This window comes from Coregonus clupeaformis, chromosome 17 (assembly GCF_020615455.1).
Source record: "Coregonus clupeaformis isolate EN_2021a chromosome 17, ASM2061545v1, whole genome shotgun sequence".
Taxonomy (NCBI): Eukaryota; Metazoa; Chordata; class Actinopteri; order Salmoniformes; family Salmonidae; genus Coregonus; species Coregonus clupeaformis.
Genome location: NC_059208.1, coordinates 11,760,344 through 11,784,900, shown reverse-complemented (window position 1 = coordinate 11,784,900; position 24,557 = coordinate 11,760,344). Strand labels below are relative to the sequence as shown.

Below are 24,557 nucleotides of genomic sequence, written 5' to 3'. Positions count from 1 at the left end.
TTGATTACATGCGGTCTCAATCAGATCACAGTGAAGTACAGCTATCCACTTCCTCTGATTGCGACTATGACGGAGTCACTGCACGGTGCGCAGTTCTTTACAAAATGGATCTTAGGAGCGCATACAACTTAGTGCGCATTCGTAAGGGCGATGAATGGAAGACAGCGTTTAGCACGACTTCTGGGCACTCACGAGTATCTAGTCATGCCATATGGGTTGATGAATGCTCCTCAGTCTTCCAATCCTTCGTTGATGAGATTTTCCGGGACATGCAGGGACAGGGAGTGGTTGTGTACATCGACGACATTCTGGTGTATAGCCCTACCCGTGCTGAGCATGTAGCCCTGGTGCGCGAGTATTGAGGAGGCTGTTGGAGCATGACCTATATGTCAAGGCAGAGAAATGTCTGTTTTTTTCAGAAGTCGGTCTCCTTTCTGGGTTACCAGTTGTCTGCGTCTAGGGTGAAGATGGAGGTAGACCGGGTCTCGGCTGTGCGTAATTGGCAGACCCCAACCACTGTGAAGGAGGTGCAACGGTTCTTGGGTTTTGCGAATTACTACCGGAGGTTTATCCGGGGTTTTGGACAGGTGGCAGCTCCCATCACGTCTCTGTTAAAGGGGGGTCCGGTGCGCTTGCGGTGGTCAGCTGAGGCGGACAGGGCATTTGGGAGACTGAAGGACCTGTTTACCTCGGCGCCGGTGTTGGCGCATCCGGATCCCCTCCTTACCGTTCCAAGTAGAGGTGGACGCGGTCAGAGGCCGGGATAGGGCCGTTCTTTCCCAGCGTTCTGGCACTCCACCTAAACTCCGCCCCTGTGCGTTCTACTCAAAAGAAGCTCAGTCCGGCGGAGCGGGAATTATGACGTAGGAGACAGGGAGCTGTTGCCGTAGTACAGGCCCTAAAGGTGTGGCGGCATTGGCTCGAGGGGGCTCAACACCCTTTCCTCATTCAAACTGACCATCGTAACCTGGGAGTACATCCGGGCAGCTAGGAGACTGAATCCTCGCCAGGCTCGTTGGACTATGTTCCTGGCCCGGTTTGTGTTCAAGATCACATACATCCCTGGGTCCCAGAACGGGAAGGCAGATGCTCTGTCCCGGCGGTATGACGCAGAGGAGAGGTCAGTTGAGTCCACGCCCATACTACCGGAGTCTTGTCTGGTTGCTCCGGTGGTGTGGGAGGTTGATGGTGAGATCGAGCGGGCGTTACGCACCCGACCCGAGTCCTCCTCAGTGTCCTGTGGGTCGGACGTACGTTCCCGCTCGAGATACGCGATCGCCTCATTTGTTGGGCTCCATACGTCCCCCTCCTCTGGCCATCCGGTATCGGCCGGACAGTGCACTGCCTTAGCACGAAGTACTGGTGGCCAACGTTAGCTAGGGATGTGAGGATTTATGTCTCCTCCTGTTCGTGTGTGCCCAGTGTAAGGCACCCAGACATTTGCCCAGGGGTAAGTTACAACCCCTGCCTATTCCACAGCGACCCTGGTCCCACCTCTCGGTGGATTTTGTTACCGACCTTCCACCCTCACAGGGGAATACGGCCATCCTGGTCGTTGTGGATAGGTTCTCGAAGGCCTGTCGTCTCCTTCCCATGCCGGGTCTACCCACTGCCCCTACAGACCGCTGAGGCTCTGTTCACCCATGTCTTCCGGCATTACGGGTACCGAGGATATAGTGTCTGACCGAGGCCCCCAGTTCACGTCCAGAGTGTGGAGAGCTTTATGGAACGGTTGGGGGTTTCGGTAAGCCTTACTCGGTTATCACCCGGAGAGTAATGGGCAGGTTGAACGTGTCAACCAGGATGTGGGTAGGTTTCTGAGGTCATACTGTCAGGACCGGCCGGAGGAGTGGCGAGATATGTGCCCTGGGCCGAGATGGCACAGAACTCTCTTCGCCACTCCTCCACCCAACTAACCCCTTTTCAGTGTGTGTTAGGTACCAGCCGGTTCTGGCACCATGGCACGAGAGCCAGATCGAGGCCCCCGCTGTGGATGAGTGGGTGCGGCGCTCGGAGGAGACGTGGGACGCTGCACACGTCCATCTGCAGCGTGCCATACGTCGACAGAAGACGAGCGCCACCTACACCGCAGTGAGGGGCCAGTGTACGCACCGGGAGATCGAGTCTGGCTCTCAACCAGAAACCTGCCCCTCCGCCTGCCCTGCCGGAAGCTGGGTCGGCGGTTTGTAGGGCCCTTTAAAGTCCTGAGGAGATTGAACGAGGTGAGTTATAGGTTAGAATTACCAATTGACTACAAGAATATTAACCCCCCGTTCCATGTGTCTCTCCTCAGGCCGGTGGTAGCTGGTCCACTCCAGGACTTTGAGATTGAGGAGACTCCTCCGCCCCGTTGGACATCGAGGGGCTCCGGCGTACACCGTGAGGTCCATCCTGGATTCTAGACGCCGGATGGGGGTCTTCAATATCTCGTGGAGTGGGAGGGGTACGGTCCGGAGGAGCGGTGCTGGGTGCCCAGGAGGGACATATTGGACCAGTCCCTACTGACCGAGTTCCATCGGGGGTCATCCTGCGCGCCCTGCTCCGCGTCGTCCGGTCGCCCGAGCTCCGGTCGGCGACGGCTGGAGCCGCGCGTCCGAGGGGGTACTGTCACGGTTTCGGCCGAGGCTGCTCCTCTTCCTTGTTCGGGCGGACTTGCGCGGTCGTCGTCTCCGGAGTACTAGCTGCCACCGTTCTATGTTTCTTGTTTCGTTTGGTTTTGTCTGTGCATAACACCTGTCCCTTGTTTGTGTCTTGATTGTTCTCCTATTTAGTTTCTTGGTTTTGGGGCAGGTGTTATGCGTGATTGTTTATGTCAGACTGCCTCTGTATTCGTGTCTAGTTTCTCTCGTTGTTGGCTTGTGCCCGGAGTTCGCACTGCGTGCGCTTTTTCGTTGTTATTTGCGCACTGTGTTTGGTGCGTAATTGTTTTGCGCCACCCGGTTGGGTTGGTTATTATATTGTGTACGGCTTGGTTACGTTACTAAAGACGGTTGAAGTCATCCTGGTGCCTGCGCTTGATTCCGACACTCATCCACACACACACCTGTCTGACAACAGTCTACTTAGTGTATGTAAACCTCTGACCCACTGGAATTGTGATACAGTGAATTAGAAGTGAAATAATCTGTCTGTAAACAATTGTTGGAAAAATTACTTGTGTCATGCACAAAGTAGATGTCCTAACCGACTTGCCAAAACTATAGTTTGTTAACAAGAAATTTGTGGAGAGGTTGAAAAACGAGTTTTAATGACTCCATCCTAAGTGTATGTAAACTTCCGACTTCAACTGTACCAATTAGGATCTGGCTAAAAATACTTCAATCAGTTATAGAACCCATTGCCCTTTATGGTTGTGAGGTCTGGGGTCCGCTCACCAACCAGGAATTCACAAAATGGGACAAACACCAAATTGAGACTCTGCATGCAGAATTCTGCAAAAATATCCTCGGTGTACAATGAAAAACACAAAATAATGCACGCAGAGCAGAATTAGGCCGATACCCGCTAATTATCAAAATCCAGAAAAGAGCAGTTAAATTCTATAACGATTCCCAAACCTTCCATAACAAAGCCATCCCCTACAGAGAGATGAACTTGGAGAAGAGTCCCCTAAGTAAGCTGGTCCTGGGGCTCTGTTCACAAACAGACCCCACAGAGCCCCAGGACAACAACAACAACAACAACACAATTAGACCCAACCAAGTCATGAGAAAACAAAAAGAGAATTACTTGACACATTGGAAAGAATTAACAAAAAAACAGAGCAAACTAGAATGCTATTTGGCCCTAAACAAAGAGTACACAGTGGCAGAATACCTGACCACTGTGACTGACCCAAACTTAAGGAAAGCTTTGACTATGTACAAACTCAGTGAGCATAGCCTTGCTATTGAGAAAGGCCGCCGTAGGCAGACCTGGGTCTCAAGAGAAGACAGGCTATGTGCACACTGCCCACAAAATGAGGTGGAAACTGAGCTGCACTTTCTAACCTCGTGCCAAATGTATGAGCATATTAGAGAGACATATTTCCCTCAGATTACAGAGATCCACAAAGAATTCGAAAACAAGAATTTTGATAAACTCCCTTCTCTACTGGGTGAAATACCACAGTGTGCCATCACAGCAGCAAGATTTGTGACCTGTTGCCACAAGAAAAGGGCAACCACTGAAGAACAAACACCATTGTACATACAACCGATATTTATGTTGATTTATTTTCCCATTTGTACTTTAACTATTTGCACATTGTTACAACACTGTATATATACACATAATATGACATTTGAAATGTATTTATTCTTTTGGAACTTCTGAGTGTAATCTTTACTGTTAATATTTATTTCACTTTTGTTTACTATCTACTTCACTTGCTTTGGCAATTTTAACATACGTTCCTCATGCCAATAAAGCCCTTAAATTGAAAAATTGAATTGAGAGAGAGAGAGAGAGAGAGAGAGAGAGAGAGACAGAGAGAGACATTGTTTCTGTAACCTTTGGCTTCAGTCTTCCACATTTCTATTTGATGTTCTAAAAAATACTTGTGTCTCTGGGCTCGTTTAAAAGCAGGAATTACATTACAGATGGAGTGACTCAATCAATCACACACACACACAGAGAGAGAGAGAGAGAGACACACACGCACACGGATGCCAAAGTAAACCAAGCCAATGAGACAGGCAGTGGAGAGGGCAGCTAACCCTGAGGGCCTGACTGAGACTTGTGTAAGACTGGCCATTCCCATTGTCTGGGAAACTGCCTTCTCACACAGACACGCCAGCCAGGTCACCTGTGATACAAGTCAGTATTCGACATCCATCCATGTCTGAGGACGTTGGGAGATGACGTGGAAACCGGCCACTAGGGGCAACAGTGAGCGTTGTTACCTTCTACCTTCTGCCTCTGATTCCAAAGGTTGCAAGTTAGAATCCAGCGATAGAAAGTTGTTTTTGAGATGTATACCTTAAAAATTCAGAGTAAATGCCTAAACTTAACCTTAAACACTTTGAAATTTGACGTTTGAGAAACATGGATGAACGTCTAATTCTGACGTCTGACTGTGAGAGCAAGTTGCGCACGCACACACACTCGACTTCTCGTGTCCTTACTAAAAGCGGTCTAAAGGAGGTCTAAAGCTGACGTCTATGAGAACATGGCTTAGGTCAGAATGTTTAAACTTTCAAATCTTTTCAGTTTCAGATCATACAGCAACTAAGATAGAGGGAGGGGGATGGAGAGAGAGAAAGAGAGAGAATAGGACATAGAGACAGACACACAGAGAAAGACAGAGGGAAGAATTAGGGAAGAGATGGTAAGAAAGAGAGAGAAGTCCTGTCTAGTCTACAAGAGAACCGTGCCTGTGAAAACCAAGTATACAAACACACGGTCTCTCTCTCATTCAAAGGGCTTTATTGGCATGGGAAACATATGTTTACATTGCCAAAGCAAGTGAAATAGATAGTAAACAAAAGTGAAATAAACAATCAGAAATTATCAGTAATCATTACACTGACAAAAGTTTCAAAGGAATAGAGACATTTCAAATGTTATATTATGGCTATATACAGTGCTGTAACAATGTGCAAATAGTTAAAGTACAAAAGGGAAAATAAATAAACATAAATATGGGTTGAATTTACAATGGTGTGCAGTAAACATGGGTTGTATTTACAATGGTGTGCAGTAAACATTGGTTATATTTACAATGGTGTACGGTAAACATGGGTTATATTTACAATGGTGTGCAGTAAACATTGGTTGTATTTACAATGGTGTGCAGTAAACATGGGTTGAATTTACAATGGTGTGCAGTAAACATGGGTTGTATTTACAATGGTGTGCAGTAAACATGGGTTGTATTTACAATGGTGTGCAGTAAACATGGGTTGTATTTACAATGGTGTGCAGTAAACATGGGTTGAATTTACAATGGTGTGCAGTAAACATGGGTTGTATTTACAATGGTGTGCAGTAAACATGGGTTGTATTTACAATGGTGTGCAGTAAACATGGGTTGAATTTACAATGGTGTGCAGTAAACATGGGTTGTATTTACAATGGTGTGCAGTAAACATGGGTTGTATTTACAATGGTGTGCAGTGGTCTCATTTATCATATTTACCCCCTCCTCTCTTTTTATATAACGTATGCTCTCTCTCATCTATAAAAGTAGATCCTCGTGATTGTATTTTCCTTCCTTTTTAGACCACATAGGCCTAAATAAATACTTCAAATGGTAGGCTAACACTCTCTCCACAAGGCATGTCTGAGACTCCTGTCTGCATTGTTGTGGAGGCTATCCTCTGTCATCTGGTAAGACACTGTGTGTGTAAGAAAATAAAAGTAATAACATGTAATTATAAAAGTAATAATAAATACACAATGAGTAATGATAACTTGGCTATATACACAGGGTACCGGTACCGAGTCCATGTGCAGGGGTACGAAGTAATTGAGGTAGATATGTACATATAACTAGGAATAAAATGACATGGAAACAAGATAGATAATAAACAGCAGCAGCACATGTGTTAGTAAAATAGTTACCCGCACTAACTATTTAGCAGTCGTATAGCTTGGGGATAGAAGCTGTTGAGGGTCCTGTTGGTTCCAGACTTGGTGCATCGGTACCGCTTGCCGTGCGGTAGCAGAGAGAACAGTCTATGACTTGGGTGGCAGGAGTCTTTGACAATTTTTAAGGCCTTCCTCTGACACCGCCTGGTATAGAGGTCCTGGATGGCAGGGAGATCGGCCCAGTGATGTACTGGGCTGTACGCATTACCCTTTGTAGCGCCTCGCAATCGGATGCCAAGCAGTTGCCATACCAAGGGGAGATGCAGCCAGTCAAGATGCTCTCAATGGTGCAGCTGTAGAACTTTTTAAAGATTTGAGGGCCCATGCCAAATCTTTTCAGCCTCCCAAGGGGAAGAGGAATTGTCGTGCACTTTTCATGACTGTGTTTGTGTGTGTGGACCATGATAGATCCTTAGTGATGTGGACACCGAGGAACTTGAAGCTCTCGACTCGCTCCACTATAGCCCCGTCAATATGAATGGGGTCGTGCTCAGCCCTCCGTTTCCTGTAGTCCACGATCAGCTCTTCTGTCTTACTGACATTGAGGGAGAGGTTGTTGTCCTGGCACCACACTGTCAGGTCTCTGATCTCCTCCCTATAGACTGTCTCATCATCGTCAGTGATCAGGCCTACCGCCGCCGTGTCGTCAGCAAACTTAATGATGGTGTTGGAGTCATGCTTGGCCATGCAGTCGTGGTTGAACAGGGAGTACAGGAGGGGACTAAGCACGCACCCCTGAGGGGCCCCCGTGTTGAGGGTCAGCATGGTAGATGTGTTGATGTCTACCCTCACCACCTGGGGGTGGCCTGCCAGGAAGTCCAGAATCCAATTGCAGAGGGAGGTGTTCAGTCCCAGGTTCCTTAGTTTAGTGATGAGCTTGGAGGGCACTATGGTGTTGAACGCTGAGCTGTAGTCAATTAACAGCATTCTCACATAGGTGTTCCTCTTGTCCAGGTGAGAAAGGGCAGTGTGGAGTGCAATAGAGATTGCGTCATCTGTGGGTCTGTTGGGGTGGTATGCGAATTGGAGTGGGTCTAGGGTGTCTGGGATGATGGTGTTGATGTGAGCCATGGCCAGCCTTTCAAAGCATTTCATGGCTAAAGATAATGAGTGCTATGGGGCGATAATCATTTAGACAGGCTACCTTGACGTTCTTGGGCACAGGGACTATGGTGGTCTGCTTGAAACATGTAGGTATTACAGACTGGGTCAGGGAGAGGTTGAAAATGTCAGTAAAAAAACACTTGCCAGCTGGTCAGCACATGCTCGGAGTACGCGTCCTGGTAATCCGTCTGGCCCTGCGGCCTTGTGAATGTTAACCTATTTAAAGGTCTTACTCACATCGACTACGGAGAACGAGATCACACATTCTTCCGGAAACAGCTGGTGCTCTCATGCATGGTTCAGTGTTACTTGCCTTGAAGCAAGCATAGAAGGCATTTAGCTCGTCTGGTAGGCTTGCGTCACTGGGCAGCTCGCTGCTGGGTTTCCCTTTGTAATCCGTGATAGTTTGAAAGCCCTGCCACATTCGACGTGCATCAGAGCCAGAGTAGTAGATTAGATATTAGTCCTGTATGATGGCTCGTCAGAGGGTGTAGCGGGATTTCTTATATGCGTCCAGATTAGTGTCCTGCTCCTTGAAAGCGGCAGCTCTAGCCTTTAGCTCGGTGCAGATGTTGCCTATAATTCATGGCTTCTGGTTGGGATATGTACATACGTAGGGCTGTCGCAGTCATGACATTTTGTTAGCCGGTTATTTTCATGCAAATAGTTAATGGTCTCACGGTAATTGACTGATAGTTAACATAAACATGTTTAGCATCTCGATGAATACAAGCCGCTGATGTGCGCCTTTGGAACATCTACATTTTAAAAAATTGGCAAATTTGGTTGTTGATACAAACCTTAGAATGATGCGACTATAGGCTATTGATGATTTGATAAATTCGAAAGAAAAGCTTGGGCTCTGTTCCTTGCCTCAGGCTGTACACGCTGTTCTCTCATCAAGTGATCATATTTTCACTCAGACTATTCTCAATTGAATCTTGTCTTTACTAATACAGTGGGGGAAAAAAGTATTTAGTCAGCCACCAATTGTGCAAGTTCTCCCACTTAAAAAGATGAGAGAGGCCTGTAATTTTCATCATAGGTACACGTCAACTATGACAGACAAATTGAGGGAAAAAAATCCCGAAAAACACATTGTAGGATTTTTAATGAATTTATTTGCAAATTATGGTGGAAAATAAGTATTTGGTCACCTACAAACAAGCAAGATTTCTGGCTCTCACAGACCTGTAACTTCTTCTTTAAGAGGCTCCTCTGTCCTCCAATCGTTACCTGTATTAATGGCACCTGTTTGAACTTGTTATCAGTATAAAAGACACCTGTCCACAACCTCAAACAGTCACACTCCAAACTCCACTATGGCCAAGACCAAAGAGCTGTCAAAGGACACCAGAAACAAAATTGTAGACCTGCACCAGGCTGGGAAGACTGAATATTCAATAGGTAAGCAGCTTGGTTTGAAGAAATCAACTGTGGGAGCAATTATTAGGAAATGGAAGACATACAAGACCACTGATAATCTCCCTCGATCTGGGGCTCCACGCAAGATCTCACCCCGTGGGGTCAAAATGATCACAAGAACGGTGAGCAAAAATCCCAAAACCACACCGGGGAACCTAGTGAATGACCTGCAGAGAGCTGGGACCAAAGTAACAAAGCCTACCATCAGTAACACACTACGCCGCCAGGGACTCAAATCCTGCAGTGCCAGACGTGTCCCCCTGCTTAAGCCAGTACATGTCCAGGCCCGTCTGAAGTTTGCTAGAGTGCATTTGGATGATCCAGAAGAGAATTGGGAGAATGTCATATGGTCAGATGAAACCAAAATAGAACTTTTTGGTAAAAACTCAACTCGTCGTGTTTGGAGGACAAAGAATGCTGAGAACACCATACCTACTGTGAAGCATGAGGGTGGAAACATCTTGCTTTGGGGCAGTTTTTCTGCAAAGGGACCAGGACGACTGATCCGTGTAAAGGAAAGAATGAATGGGGCCATGTATCGTGAGATTTTGAGTGAAAACCTCCTTCCATCAGCAAGGGCATTGAAGATGAAACGTGGCTGGGTCTTTCAGCATGACAATGATCCCAAACACACCGCCCGGGCAACGAAGGAGTGGCTTCGTAAGAAGCATTTCAAGGTCCTGGAGTGGCCTAGCCAGTCTCCAGATCTCAACCCCATAGAAAATCTTTGGAGGGAGTTGAAAGTCTGTGTTGCCCAGCAACAGCCCCAAAACATCACTGCTCTAGAGGAGATCTGCATGGAGGAATGGGCCAAAATACCAGCAACAGTGTGTGAAAACCTTGAAGACTTACAGAAAACGTTTGACCTGTGTCATTGCCAACAAAGGGTATATAACAAAGTATTGAGAAACTTTTGTTATTGACCAAATACTTATTTTCCACAATAATTTGCTAATAAATTCATTAAAAATCCTACAATGTGATTTTCTGGAATTGTTTTCCTTACTTTGTCTGTCATAGTTGACGTGTACCTATGATGAAAATTACAGGCCTCTCTCATCTTTTTAAGTGGGAGAACTTGCACAATTGGTGGCTGACTAAATACTTTTTTACCCCACTGTATGTACAATTTGTTTCGATTTAGAATGGCCCATTATCAAATGGTCAGGAACAGCGGCAGGGGAAAAAAGACGTCATCTGTATGCACTCTAATAGGGAATTGTGGCCGCTTTCCGCTGTTAGTTTTTCAATCATGCCAGGCAGGCTATTCCAGTTTTATAGTGGAGCATGTGCTTAATTTTAGCAGCTGAGAAATAAATATAATAGCACCTGGGATCCTCCTCATTTTAGTGGCAACCATCAAAACTGCTTTCAAACAGGATATAGAAATGCCTCTGTAGCTCAGCTGGTAGAGCACGGCGCTTGTAACGCCAAGGTAGTGGGTTCGATCCCCGGGACCACCCATACACAAAAATGTATGCACGCACGACTGTAAGTCGCTTTGGATAAAAGCGTCTGCTAAATGGCATATTATTATTATATTATTATTATAAGAACACCTATTTCACAACACGCCTTAACCACTATTCAAGGAGCATGCAGCCTCTCGCTGCGCGACAGGTGATATTCCGCTTAAATGTATGCCATGGGCTCTCCAACCCTATTCCTGCAGCTACCCAGTGCTTAGTTTGGGTAACCAAGTGAAATCTGTTCGGGAACATTGACAGTAACATGTTTTCACAACGATACATATTTCATGAAATATAGCACCTGGCTGCTCGCTCGAGAAAGGAATGAAGGAGAGGAGATGGAAACGCTTAGGCCTATACATTCTCTCCCAGACTCATGGATATAAAGTTTTGAGCGTAGCATAAGGTAACCAGTTCATCCAGTATGCATAATAATACAGTCCACATTCAAAGGCGATTACTAGAATTTGTTACATTTTGGAGTATAGGCTAGACCAATTATGTACCAATTATGACATCTTAAATCTATGTTTTTTTAATGTTTTTCTACCGTGCATAACAGGCCTATGTGGTAGGCTATTAGGCTATGTATTGTATATCGGAACAATCATTATTTTAATAACTTTTTTTCTGGGGGCTTGGGCTCATATACCCTATAGGCCTAGGCGTATACATAAGCTCTAATATGCGTAGGGAATTAATCATCACCTTAGAAAGAGCTGTTTTCTTTGACTTTGAAACAACATCCACAACGACCCTGTTTTCCACTCAGTATCAACCTTTTGATCGATCACAGTGAGATGAGTTTTAAAAGCATGATACCGTTTTGATGATAAGTGTTTGATGTGATTTTCTATTGCATTTGCATTTATGTCAGGGTGGTTAGAGGGACAATAGAGCCCTCAGTACCAGGCCATTAGCGACCTGATGATCGTTGGCGAGTTGGGTACTATCAACGCATGTCCAGAGTGCATAAGAGGACATTACAGTGACTCAACGGTGACTCAATGGTGAAGTGGAATTTGAGTCATGACTGCGGGTGTGGCGGTAATACGGTCACAGCAACATCTCTATGTATGGTCACGGTGGGGACGAATTTGTCGATGCACTTATTAATGAAGCCGGTGACTGATGTGGTAAACTCCTCAATGTTATCGCATGAATCCCGGAACATATTCCAGTCTGTGCAAGCGATACAGTCCTGTAGCTTAGAAGGAGCAGAGTGTGTGTTTATGTTTGTGTGCACGTGACTGGGACACTGGATTCTCGGAATAACACACACCGGGGGAAGGAAAGGCTGGACTCTGACAAACTCTCTATCACACACACACACACACAGCTGTGACGCTCCGAGCTGGGGTGGAAGCGTGTGAACGGGAAATGAGCGTCTGTCTTTCCCAGAGACGCTGTCGGAGAAGCCCGGAACGCCAGACGGATAGGCAGGGTTCACACAGCCCAGATACTGAGAGGTTCCCAGCAACATCTCCAAGAAAAGGGACACAGAGCATCATGTAGCCCTAGAACACTGTGTGTGTGTGTGTGTGTGTGTGTCAGGGGCTGCCCTGCTGCTGAGGAGAGAGAGAAAGCAAAAGAGGAGCTTTGGCCTAGGCTACTGTTGATTGCGAGGATGGAGGCCTTTTTCATTGAAGTAAAATGAAAGTTCGAGAGTATGCCTATAGTGAAAAGCCTACAAGGCAGGGCTCCAGACTGTGACCATTTAGTCATATTTTGCGACCCTTTGACTTGGCTGTGTGAGTTAAGAAATGTATTGGTCGCATCAGTGCGGGCTGAACATTCATTCACCTCACTAAAAATGTCCTATATACCAGGGGTATTCAACTCTTACCCTACGAGGTCCAGAGCCTGCTGGTTTTCTGTTCTACCTGATAATGAATTGCACCCACCTGGTGTCCCAGGTCTAAGCCAGTCGCTGATTAGAGGGAAACAATTAAAAAATGCAGTGGAACTGGCTCTCAATTCTAAACAGCAACTATATTACAAAGATATTTGATATGGAGCGAGCGAAAAGCGATTTGGCCATTGCGAGTGCATATTCCTCATTGGACGGTAGGCTACAACTGGACATTCAAATGTATTGTTAGATTAATACATGGCTACTAGCTGTATTTAACTACAATAGCTTAATTGTCTACCCAAAATGCATGACAATTACTGGATTAGATTGGACATTAAAATATTTTGAATCACAACATCACAAGATAATGAAGTAACTTATTTATTCAGTACCATCTCAGTAGACTATTACACTTTTTATAAATCACTGTGAATAACTTGATAGGCCTACTAATTTTTTCTATTGCGTGATCCCGCTAAATAAAATTGGTGCGACCAAATGATGGGCTGGTGCCACCAACTGAAAAATGTAGTGGCACCAGTGCCACCTGGGGAACATGTTAGTCTGGAGCCCTGCTACAAGGGGAATGTCCTCCGTATGGAAAAGGTGTAATATTGTAGTGGCCAAATACATGCTACTTTGGAACTCGCTATTTTTATTTATTTATTTGTATTATAATCATTTATTTTATGATTATTATTATTATTTTATATCATTGTTATTATTGTAGGCCTATTTATTAATCTAAACCAGTTCTTGAAATATGCAAAACATGAATTGTTTCATTCTGTTGAGACATTTTCTTTGGCCAAATTAAGTTCTAACTGTAATGTTCTGTTTTTCGCAATATAATATCCTGCTCATATTTTCCCTATAAACAACGGCTTGACTTACTTTTGATATTACCTTAATAAAGTTTAGAAACATTTGTAAAAGGTTTGATATGGTGTGGCTATTAGCCTATTATAATGCAGGCCTATAATATGAAGGCTGTGCGCACTGGCGCTCCAACTGACTACTACAGTTGAACTTGAGGTTAGGAAGAATGTTTCAGGCCTACCAGAGTTACTCCTATAATCTAACAATATAATGACTATCTTTATAAAAAATATTTGAATAGAACATTTACGAATTAGCCTCCTTCTGTATATCTGTATAGCAGACGCAGTAGCGTAACTGACAAGGATAAAGAAATGCATGTCCTGTCGTATCATGTTGCCGGCAAACAGTGAGGGAAAAAAGTATTTGATCCCCTGCTGATTTTGTACGTTTACCCACTGACAAAGAAATGATCAGTCTATAATTTTAATGGTAGGTTTATCTGAACAGTGAGAGACAGAATAACAACAAAAAAATTCAGAAAAACGCATGTCAAAAATGTTATAAATTGATTTGCATTTTAAATGAGGGAAATAAGTATTTGACCCCCTCTCAATCAGAAAGATTTCTGGCTCCCAGGTGTCTTTTATACAGGTAACGAGCTGAGATTAGTAGTGCTCCTAATCACAGCTTGTTACCTGTATAAAAGACACCTGTCCACAGAAGCAATCAATCAATCAATCAATCAATCAGATTCCAAACTCTCCACCATGGCCAAGACCAAAGAGCTCTCCAAGGATGTCAGGGACAAGATTGTAGACCTACACAAGGCTGGAATGGGCTACAAGACCATCGCCAAGCAGCTTGGTGAGAAGGTGACAACAGTTGGTGTGATTATTCGCAAATGGAATAAACACAAAAGAACTGTCAATCTCCCTCGGCCTGGGGCTCCATGCAAGATCTCACCTTGTGGAGTTGCAATGATCATGAGAACGGTGAGGAATCAGCCCAGAACTACACGGGAGGATCTTGTCAATGATCTCAAGTCAGCTGGGACCATAGTCACCAAGAAAACAATTGGTAACACACTACGCCGTGAAGGGCTGAAATCCTGCAGCGCCCACAAGGTCCCCCTACTCAAGAAAGCACATATACAGGCCCGTCTGACATTTGCCAATGAACATCTGAATGATTCAGAGGAGAACTGGGTGAAAGTGTTGTGGTCAGATGAGACCAAAATCAAGCTCTTTGGCATCAACTCAACTCGCCGTGTTTGGAGGAGGAGGAATGCTGCCTATGACCCCAAGAACACCATCCCCACCGTCAAACATGGAGGTGGAAACATTATGCTTTGGGGGTGTTTTTCTGCTAAGGGGACAGGACAACTTCACCGCATCAAAGGGACGATGGATGGGGCCATGTACCGTCAAATCTTGGGTGAGAACCGCCTTCCCTCAGCCAGGGCATTGAAAATGGGTCGTGGATGGGTCTTCCAGCATGACAATGACCCAAAACACACGGCCAAGGCAACAAAGGAGTGGCTCAAGAAGAAGCACATTAAGGTCCTGGAGTGGCCTAGCCAGTCTCCAGACCTTAATCCCATAGAAAATCTGTGGAGGGAGCTGAAGGTTCGAGTTGCCAAACGTCAGCCTCGAAACCTTAATGACTTGGAGAAGATCTGCAAAGAGGAGTGGGACAAAATCCCTCCTGAGATGTGTGCAAACCTGGTGGTCAACTACAAGAAACGTCTGACCTCTGTGATTGCCAACAAGGGTTTTGCCACCAAATACTAAATCATGTTTTGCAGACGGGTCAAATACTTATTTCCCTCATTAAAATGCAAATAAATGTATAACATTTTTTACATGCATTTTTCTGGATTTTTTTGTTGTTATTCTGTCTCTCACTGTTCAAATAAACCTACCATTAAAATTATAGACTGATCATGTCTTTGTCAGTGGGCAAACGTACAAAATCAGCAGGGGATCAAATACTTTTTCCCCTCACTGTATCTCCATCTCTCTCTCGCTGGGGCTAGGGCTAAGCTTTTCTTTCTTTATATTTCTCTTCTAATATTAATATCATACAGTGGACACCTAAGCCTATAGGCCTATGCATGCAATGCCGTTATGCATTTGGTGCTCAAATCTCCAACAGCTGAACTGTGAGGTAGACAATTATTGTTTTAGGAAAGTAAAAACCAATAAAACAATAGGGTATAAAGTTTTGCATATGCTACAAATCGCAACACAAGGAATTGTGTTTTTGTAATTAGTTATAGGCTGTTTATAAAGACACAAATGTGGCTCATTTGGCCAATATCCCTAGTTTATTGATGGCGCTGACTGCGTGGGTGGACACCCTAATGGGTTACGCACCCAATGCATATGGACGACCGGTAAATTTCTCAAATGTCAGATTAATTAAAATCTTCCCGGTAACTTGTTTCGCGCCAAATGTTCCTAACGGAAACCCTGGTGGGTGCGTGTGTGTGATTAATGACCACCATACCAGAATAACACACACACACAGAGTATGATAACCCAGAGTGAACTGTTGAGTAACATAAGGAAAGGCAGGTCTACGGCCAAACACAACATTATGCCAGGACATTACAGTCCAGTCAGCTGATTTAGAAACAACACACACACACCAAAACGCACACACATGCACTCGCACTCAAAAGTCACTCCGTCTGTGTTTGTATATGTGTGCGCGCGCGTGTGTGTGTGTGCGTGCGTACTTACATGGTTGTCTGTGGTGTGTATGGGGCTGAGTATGGGAGAGCCAGTGGGGGTGCAGAGTTCAGGGAAGGGGTTGATGATGGCAGGGAGAGAGGAGGGACGACACTGCTGCTGCTCCTCCTGGAGCCTCCTGTAGAGGGAGACAGAGATGCACTAAAATATAAGACCTCAATCACAACCACAGATGTACATTTACTCAGAAAGATAGAGATACTGTGTGTGTGTGTATGTGTGTGTGTGTATGTGTGTGTTTGTGTGTGATATAGTTACCTGAAGGCGTTGATGTGTACGGGCTGAGAGCGACACAGCCTCTCTTGGGTGCAGGAGTGGGGCAGAGGTGGCGTAGGACGCTGGGGGCGAGGGCCGCGCCCGTGAGGAGCGTGCCCGTGATGAAGGGTGTGCACGTGGCTGTTGTGCAGCAGCGGGGCCGTCTCTGTGTGGGTATTGCAGCTGGAGTAGAGACTCTCCAGAGAGGAGTTCATATCATTCACCAACGCCTCCAGATCCACATCATCTACGGGGGGGAGAAAGAGAGGGAGAGAAAGAGAGGGAGAGATAGAGATGTATTTAAAACACAGCAAAAAGGAGATAAACATGCTGCAAACCTTGCTCTCACCAGTAGATGTCACTGTAGACTAGAGATAGTTAGAATGCTATCCTGAGCAGTCCTTTCATACTGAAGTATATAATTCTCTACAGTCAACATACTGAAGTCTCTATCATCCTCTACAGTCAACATACTGAAGTCTCTATCATTCTCTACAGTCAACATACTGAAGTCTATAATTCTCTACAGTCAGCATACTGAAGTCTTAAAGTCACTGAACCAGCTAATATGCCTCTAGGCAAGTGCATCGGTCCGCGGGAGCCCAAACCGATCCAAATGAAGCTACATTGGTAAGAAAACCGATTCAAACATGACATTTTAGTCATTTAGCAGACGCTCTTATCCAGAGCGACTTAGACGTTACGAATCGCAGGTTCGTTTTTACTCATATAATTGTTTCTGCCTTACTCAGAAAATACCTCTAATCTGTTGTGACTGAATTGATGCGTCCTCTCCTTCAGCCTATGCAACTTTTGTGCATGTAGCTGCTTATGACATTGATATACAAGTCAGATAACAACTTACATTTACATTTTAGTCATTTAGCAGACGTCTTATCCAGAGCAACTGTGTGTACAATATGAGAGACGCAGCTGCTTGAGCCAACGAGAGGTAGGCCTACTCTATCCCTGTTCTAATATTGGTAGGCTATATCTGCGTGGCACCTTCAGCATTCAGACGTTTGTAAAATGGCTTTCCCAATATGAAATCAGAGACTTTATTAACCCCTTACACTCGTGGGAATTGGCCTATACTGTATGGATAGGGATAAATTGAAATGTTTCTTACAGAATAAATATGGAAAGTATATGCATAACTGGTAGCAATTAAAAGGGAACAGTTTGGAGATTATGGGGAAATTATTAAACTAAAAGGTGAGGACACAACAGTTCACCTGACACAAGACTGAATCCAAACAGTACTTTTTGCCATATTTGTTGATAACAAAATCTGAAAATACTCTGGATACATTCCATAACATAAGAATATTCTTGGAAAATTTGGGATAGGAGCAACATAAGACAAAAAAATGACAAGGGTTTGAGTGAGAGGTCTAACTGGTGTTTCCAAGTGGCCACACACCTCTCCAAAGTGTGCACAGTTCCTAAGTAATTTCAATACACTTTTATGACTCAAAGAAGAGTCTTCAACGATAAGGTGATTTTTTGAGCTTGTCTAGCTGTGCCGTTGAGGAACTAGAGCAAGAACACTTGTAGTTGTTTGTTTGGAACACAGCCCTGCATCTCCGCCTTTACACAATTACTGTTACGCGATCCAAAAACGGTCCATTATAAATCACAATCTGGGTCAGGTTGGCATATTTTGAAAGCTTGTTCTATTGACAACATGACTAGCTAAATTATAAAATACGATCTTACAGTGTTAGGCTTTCACCAGGCAATTTAGAGAAGCAGATCGTAATTTTGGTGCAATAGAATGGAGTCATGAGTGCATTTCCTTCACAATAAAACAAACATAGGCTCATTCTGTTCAGAACAACCCAGAGTATAACGGCATGTCATCTTGTAACTGTACATCAAACATAGTGATCATAAACGTTGACACTGTATATTGCATGAGTTTTATGTTATGGAAATGTGAAGTGCACATTTGGACTCACGGGTGTTTGGCTTGCTTGTTTGACATCAAAGCGGTATTTATAATAATCCTCAATGTTTCATCTTTCAAAATACATTGAGCCCTCGTTATGTACAGCATTTCCGTCAGACAATAAAACATTTGCAAAAGTTGCCTAATTAGCGGGAGGGACGGGGGGCAACTTCTTGTCGTGCGTGGTGCTCAAGTTCAGAACGTCTGTCAGTCAAAACCCATACAGCACTGTGAGGCAGAGACGCAGAGCTCTGATGTCATGTATAGCATGTTACTGTACAGCATTCCAATTAAGGCGCTTACCAGTGTCCAAATCTGCCATTTTCAACATGTATACGGGTACAATGGGCTACTTGAGGGACAACCAATATAATTTACTGGGTCATTGTTACCAAATGCACTGTAGAAAATGTTGTTTTACCGGTGGAGCTGTACCGGGCTACCGGAGTGGACACAACTCACATTTTGCACATCTAACTGCTGATTGGGGGTTTTCGATTGCCAGGTTCACCGTACAAAATATTTTTGGTAGCTCTGCTTTAAACAGTCAGTGCATTTGTTCATTTTTACATGAACAGGGTAAAGGTTTAATTTCATTACAAAGACAGCAATCATTTTTGCGAGCCGCACTGGTCGGAGCAACTCTCCTCTGTAAAGTTCCAAATGGTCAAAACCATTTGCTTTTGAGACGGGGGTGAAATCCAAAATGGTGTTATATTAATCAGCTATGTATGTTGTAGCTAATTTCTAAAGATAAATATTGACATATTACTAGTAAGGAGAGATGCACATCCCTATAGCCTAACACAATATAGCCTAACATAATATAGCCTAACATAATGTAATCTAACATAATATAGCCTAACATAATATAGCCTAACATAATATAGCCTAACATAATATAGCCTAACATAATATAATCTAACATAATGTAATCTAACATAATATAGCCTAACATAATGTAATCTAACATAATATAGCCTAACATAATATAATCTAACATAATATAGCCTAACATAATATAATCGAACATAATATAGCCTAACATAATATAGCCTAACATAATATAGCCTAACATAATATAGCCTAACATAATATAGCCTAACATAATATAGCCTAACATAATATAGCCTAACATAATGTAATCTAACATAATAAAGGTCTATGTACTTTATGGTCCTTTTGGCCTAAATACTTTACAGTGAGCCAATGTTTACAACATGACTGTGAGCAACAATCGCCATGGAAACCAGGCATTGACAACACAACCAGGAAGTAGTGGGGTCAAACAGGAAGAAGATTTACAGCCTGCCTTCCCACAGCATTCCTAGAAGAGCATTCCTACAGAATTCCCAGGAGTCTGCTTGATATTCTGGAAAACTCAACCCACCAGCCGGTGAGAAAAATGTTGAGCACCAAAAAAACAATATAATAGCCTCTTAATTTGGACAACAGAGGAGAAGAGAAAGGAGCAGAGAGAGGGGATGATAGATGATGGGAGAGGAGAGGACAGGACTGGAGAGGAGGACAATCACCTTGATGGTCGGAGTTCCGATGGGCAGAGCGTTGAAACCCTTGACCAATCAAATCGTCTGGTCTGTGGGAGGAAGTCCGGTCCACAGTTTCCTGTGTGAATGGAGAAACAGAAAGCACAATAATTCAGGACATACACTGCATGGCAACATGCGTGTTCCCTTAGCATTGTATTGTTTTTTACGTGAATGGCACATAGGGATCTGGTCAAAGTAGTGGTAGGGATTAAGGTGCCATTTGAGAAAGAGAAACAGTTTGGAACACGTCTGGGAGAGTTTTGTCTGCATGTGTATGAATCTGTCATCCAGCCAACATATACAAACACACACGTTTGCATGTGCCAGCACACACAGATGCAGAAACAGATCTACACACACACACACACACACACACGAAGCAGCCTCAGATCACACACACAGACACACGAAGCAGCCTCAGATCACACACACAGACACACGAAGCAGCCTCAGATCACACACACAGACACACGAAGCAGCCTCAGATAAGGAGCACTGCTGAGGAGAATAAAAAAAGGAAAACACATTTTCAATTTCCAGTTTTCCAGGAAAGCAGAGAACGCGGAAGTACAGTTTCCAGGAACTGCTCGCTGCCAGAGGTACGGCACACACATGCACACACACACACCACTCCCCTCGGCACTCTGAAAACATCCATAAAACGCCCAGAGAGAGATTTACAGCTCTGAGAAGCAGCCTAGGATTTTCCAGAGACTGCTCTGCTGCTCACACACAAACACAAACGTCTGTGGAAACCAGAACTACACAACACAAACATTAACACTCCATAACACACATATAATACACACATGCACACGTCATACACACACTCAACACACACAGGACGATCCTATAACAACAACCATGCTGACCTTTCACACACATGGGTCCATGGCAGCAGTGATACCACATAAGACAACTGTGCAGGAAGGTTGTAACTACCACATTCACATGTCTGTAGGACAGAGTTGTAACTATTATATTACCACATTCAAGGGATAGTTTAGCAATTTTACATATTTAGATATTTGTTTCCTTACCTTAGAGGAAGGTATTTTCTGACTTTATTGAACAGATAGAGAGAGGATGAAAGTGGTTAAAGATAGAGAGCGGTTTGAGAAGCTAGTGTTGTAAGCTAGTGTTGTAAAGATGAGCAGGTCTGACCGTCTTAGCAAGCATGGCAGAACTCAGGCCTGCACAGTGCACACCATATCCACGCATATGGAGACCACTGTGTTTGAACACAGGTTATCAGTGTGCCACAAGACAGAATTAGCCCGTTGAGCTAAAGCCTAGTTTGGAGAGAAATAAAAGTATTCTAGCATAGTTCTCTGATACACACTCACACACACAAAGCGGTTCTCCCTCTAATGTGTCCATGGCACACATCCAGCTCTCCCGCTTGGACACACACACGTGCTCAGCTCTTCCGCTCCGAGAGTCTTGGAACATGCCTCAGATGGACAAAATATACCCAGAGAGAGTTATGTAAGTACAGTATGTGGAAGAGAGGTTCGTCCACAGGCTCCCCTCCTCATCTACACACACTTAACCTACTGTCTCAGCCCGAGAGGCTGTATGGTGTGTGTGTGTCTGTGTGTGACAATGTATTACATAATGGATAATGTTGGCCCATCAATATGATACAGCATGACAGCTTAAAAACACACACACACACACAATAACAGAAATTCCACTCTTTCAGCCCTAATTAACTAAAATGCTGATTGGGGAGGGTGGGAAAGGTGGTGTGTGTCTGATGATGTGAAGTTGTTTTTGTTGTTTGTTTTCCTGGTCTACTTATATGCCTTGAGGGCCTCCAGTCTAGTCCTATAGGCCATGACGTTTCAGACTCAGAATAAAGCACAAAAGCCTGCTTGACTCACAATAGTCTCATTCACTACAGTAGTACAGTGGAGTAGAAGTAATGCTACTAGGGTAGAACATTCTGGTATTAGCTTTCCCAAAATTCACAGGTTTTTCAGACATGCCGGTTGAAGCAACCCTAAATACTACTGCTTCTATAACCACTTCTAAGGGGTCTATGTGTCAGCTGAGCATCGCCACGGTTACAGCAGGCATGCGGACATGTGAGACCCAGCCCTGTCACTATGGTTACAGTCACAGACACAGCTGTTGTGTGTGTGTGTGTGTGTGTGTGTATGTGTGTGTGTGTATGTGTGCCTGTGTAGTCTTTACCTGGTAGTTAGGTTGGAGGAGGAAGTAGTCCGGACACCCGGCTAAGGCCATGTTATCCTTCTGTAGGTCCCAGTTCTGGAGATCACATTTACTCCTCACTCCACTGACCAGATACCTACACAGAGAGACCAACAGAACATCAAACAAGGAACCCTAACTGTAGAGATAGACAATTACAATTACACACACTCACTATTCCATAATACTCTGATGCTTCCCAAACACAGCAACTCCTATGATTAAATAAGAGATCATCCCATATCACATGACTACTTAACACCTGCAGAGAGAGAGAGAAAGAAAACAAAAGAGAGAAAAAGAGAGAGAGAGAAAGAAAGAGAGAGAAGAGAGACAGCGAGACAGACTAAGGGCCAGTTTCCCAGACAAAAAGTAAGCCTATAGTCCTGGACTTAAAAGTATGCTCAAAAGAGAATCTCCATTAAAAGTGCTTCGTAGTCTAGTCCTCAAGTCTTCTTGCTTATCCAATATGGGCTAGTCTTAGTGAGTGTCTAAGTTGGTCCACATGCATTGACTAAGCACAGTGGTCCCAGATAACTCACTGCTACATTCCTGATGAAGCTTATCCTAACCTTGACAGCTTGGGGATGAATAAATTACTGTATATATATGAATGGACAAAGCCATCGATCACGTGACACCATTTATTCCTATGTGAAGACTCAATAGCACATTGGAGACAAATTAAGTCAGTTAAGATGGCGTCTCATGGAGATAACATGTGCAGTTTGAGGTACTCCAGGAAGTGATGTTGTAGGCTAGCTCAGTGCTGCTTCCTCTCATTGAGTAACTCAAATTGAAGGCTGACCAGGGTACTGCAGGCTGCCATTAGTAACTAAACTTCTTCTGTGTGTGATTTTAAAGAACATACATGCCCTTAGCTAGCTGTATTAGAAGAAATGATTGGTATCATGATTGTCTTTGATTTAATTTATTTTTTACATGAAGATTGACCACGAGATTGACATTTTTCCATTCATTATAATGGGGGGATCCTGTTTCCTGCTAACAATGCCCACAATACTGCGGTCGGCCTTGAACTTCCGTGGCTTCAATGAGAGGGGGCAGTTGTTCTCCCCTGGGACAAATCCTAACTTCCACTTAAAGAGGCAGTCTGCAGTTGCTACATCCATTTTTTGACTTATAAATGAATGATATGTACCCATTGATTCTTAAAGAAAATAACTTATAAATGCCTCAGCTTAGTTCAACTGTCATAGCCCAAATATAAGCTTGTTTTACTCCAATGTTTGTAAACAAAGAAAATGTAAACAAACACTATATAGCACTTTAAACATGGTTAAAACTATACTTTTGATATCATGGACGATCAATCAGTCCTTAGCTCGGTCTATGAATTTGAGAGTGGTTACACTTCTCCAGCAACATCCTTCAGCTTTTTACCGAAACAGGTGCGGGAAAAACGCTTTGTAATTGTTTCAACTGCTGATTGCCGCTTTAAGTCGAATTTTCGCTTAGTCAAGAGTAAGCGAAAATCATATTTATGTGGAAGTTAACATTTGCACCTTGGACAGAGTGGAGCTGGTAGGCAATCTTCGGTGGGCTGCCGCAGTACTGTAACGCTAGGAGAAACACTGACTGGGCCAACTCACAGTAAAGCATGAAACACACCAAGAATCTCACTGCCGATAGGTACTTATCAGTGGGAGGTTGTTCCTCATCTTGCTAGAACAAAAGTAGAACCTGCTTCATGCCGACCCGGTAGCAACAAACCTACCGATTCTACTTGTAGAATCACAATGCTCGTCAGTGGCCAACAACTTGACTTTGGGCCAATCAAAGAGCAATATCCACCATGTGGGGCAGTCAACAAAAACAAGAGGCAATTTTCTCCATAGATCCACAGATGAGCCAGTCACACTTCATATGCAATGTAGGCTATGGGATAGTAGCTAGCTAAGTGCACAGACGCAATGCACACAACATTAAATACTTCCTACAAGCTAGCTAACCTCTGTAGCTAGTATTGACATTATAATTAAATCACAATGGATTAGCTAGTTTCCATGAAACAGCTGCCGAGTTAGTGCAGTGTCCTTAGCACGCTAGCTAGCTATGTTGTGCTAGCTATTGAATATGCTAACGTTAGCAAGCTAGCTATACATTTGGCTATAGGCTAGCACTGGCAGTATGTAATTGTGGAGAGTGAATTAAATTGTTTCTTTGTCACTTTGCTAGGTAGTTATTAAGCTGTGGGCATCTGGCTAGTATCAAAACAAGGACTTTCTACAAAATAGCAACATTAGCGCAGATAGCTTGGAAGCTTGGAATTTAGACCATAAGCAATACGCATGGATATGCATTGCCAAACAACGCTACTGCCACCTTCTGGTTTGGAGTATGTTAACAAGGCTGAGTGGCTGAAGACTTCCTAGGTCGTTGCTGTGTGAACACAAAAGAGATTGACTGCCGACACTCTGTTCAGAGATGCTAAGTACTGTCGGCAGAAAAACATTTGACAATTCTACCGATGTGTCTGAGCTTTAACGCTAGGAGAAACACTGACTGGGCCAACTCACTAACTCAAGAAGCGGAAAATAGAAGCCAGCTATTAACAGCTACCCC

At 44.1% G+C, this 24,557-nt stretch overlaps 1 protein-coding gene across 1 annotated transcript in view; it reads right to left on the bottom strand.

Annotated features, from left to right (window-relative positions):
• LOC121586598 (growth factor receptor-bound protein 10) overlaps positions 1–24,557 on the bottom strand; it is a 55,046-nt gene that overhangs the window by 24,249 nt on the left and 6,240 nt on the right. The window contains exons 2-5 of the mRNA XM_041903416.2: positions 21,954–22,068; positions 19,740–19,830; positions 16,257–16,500; positions 15,990–16,116 (exon numbers count right to left, since the gene is read on the bottom strand). Of these exons, the coding sequence (XP_041759350.1) occupies positions 15,990–16,116; positions 16,257–16,500; positions 19,740–19,830; positions 21,954–22,004 (513 nt within the window). The 5' untranslated portion in view covers positions 22,005–22,068. The remainder of the gene's footprint in view (positions 1–15,989; positions 16,117–16,256; positions 16,501–19,739; positions 19,831–21,953; positions 22,069–24,557) is intronic.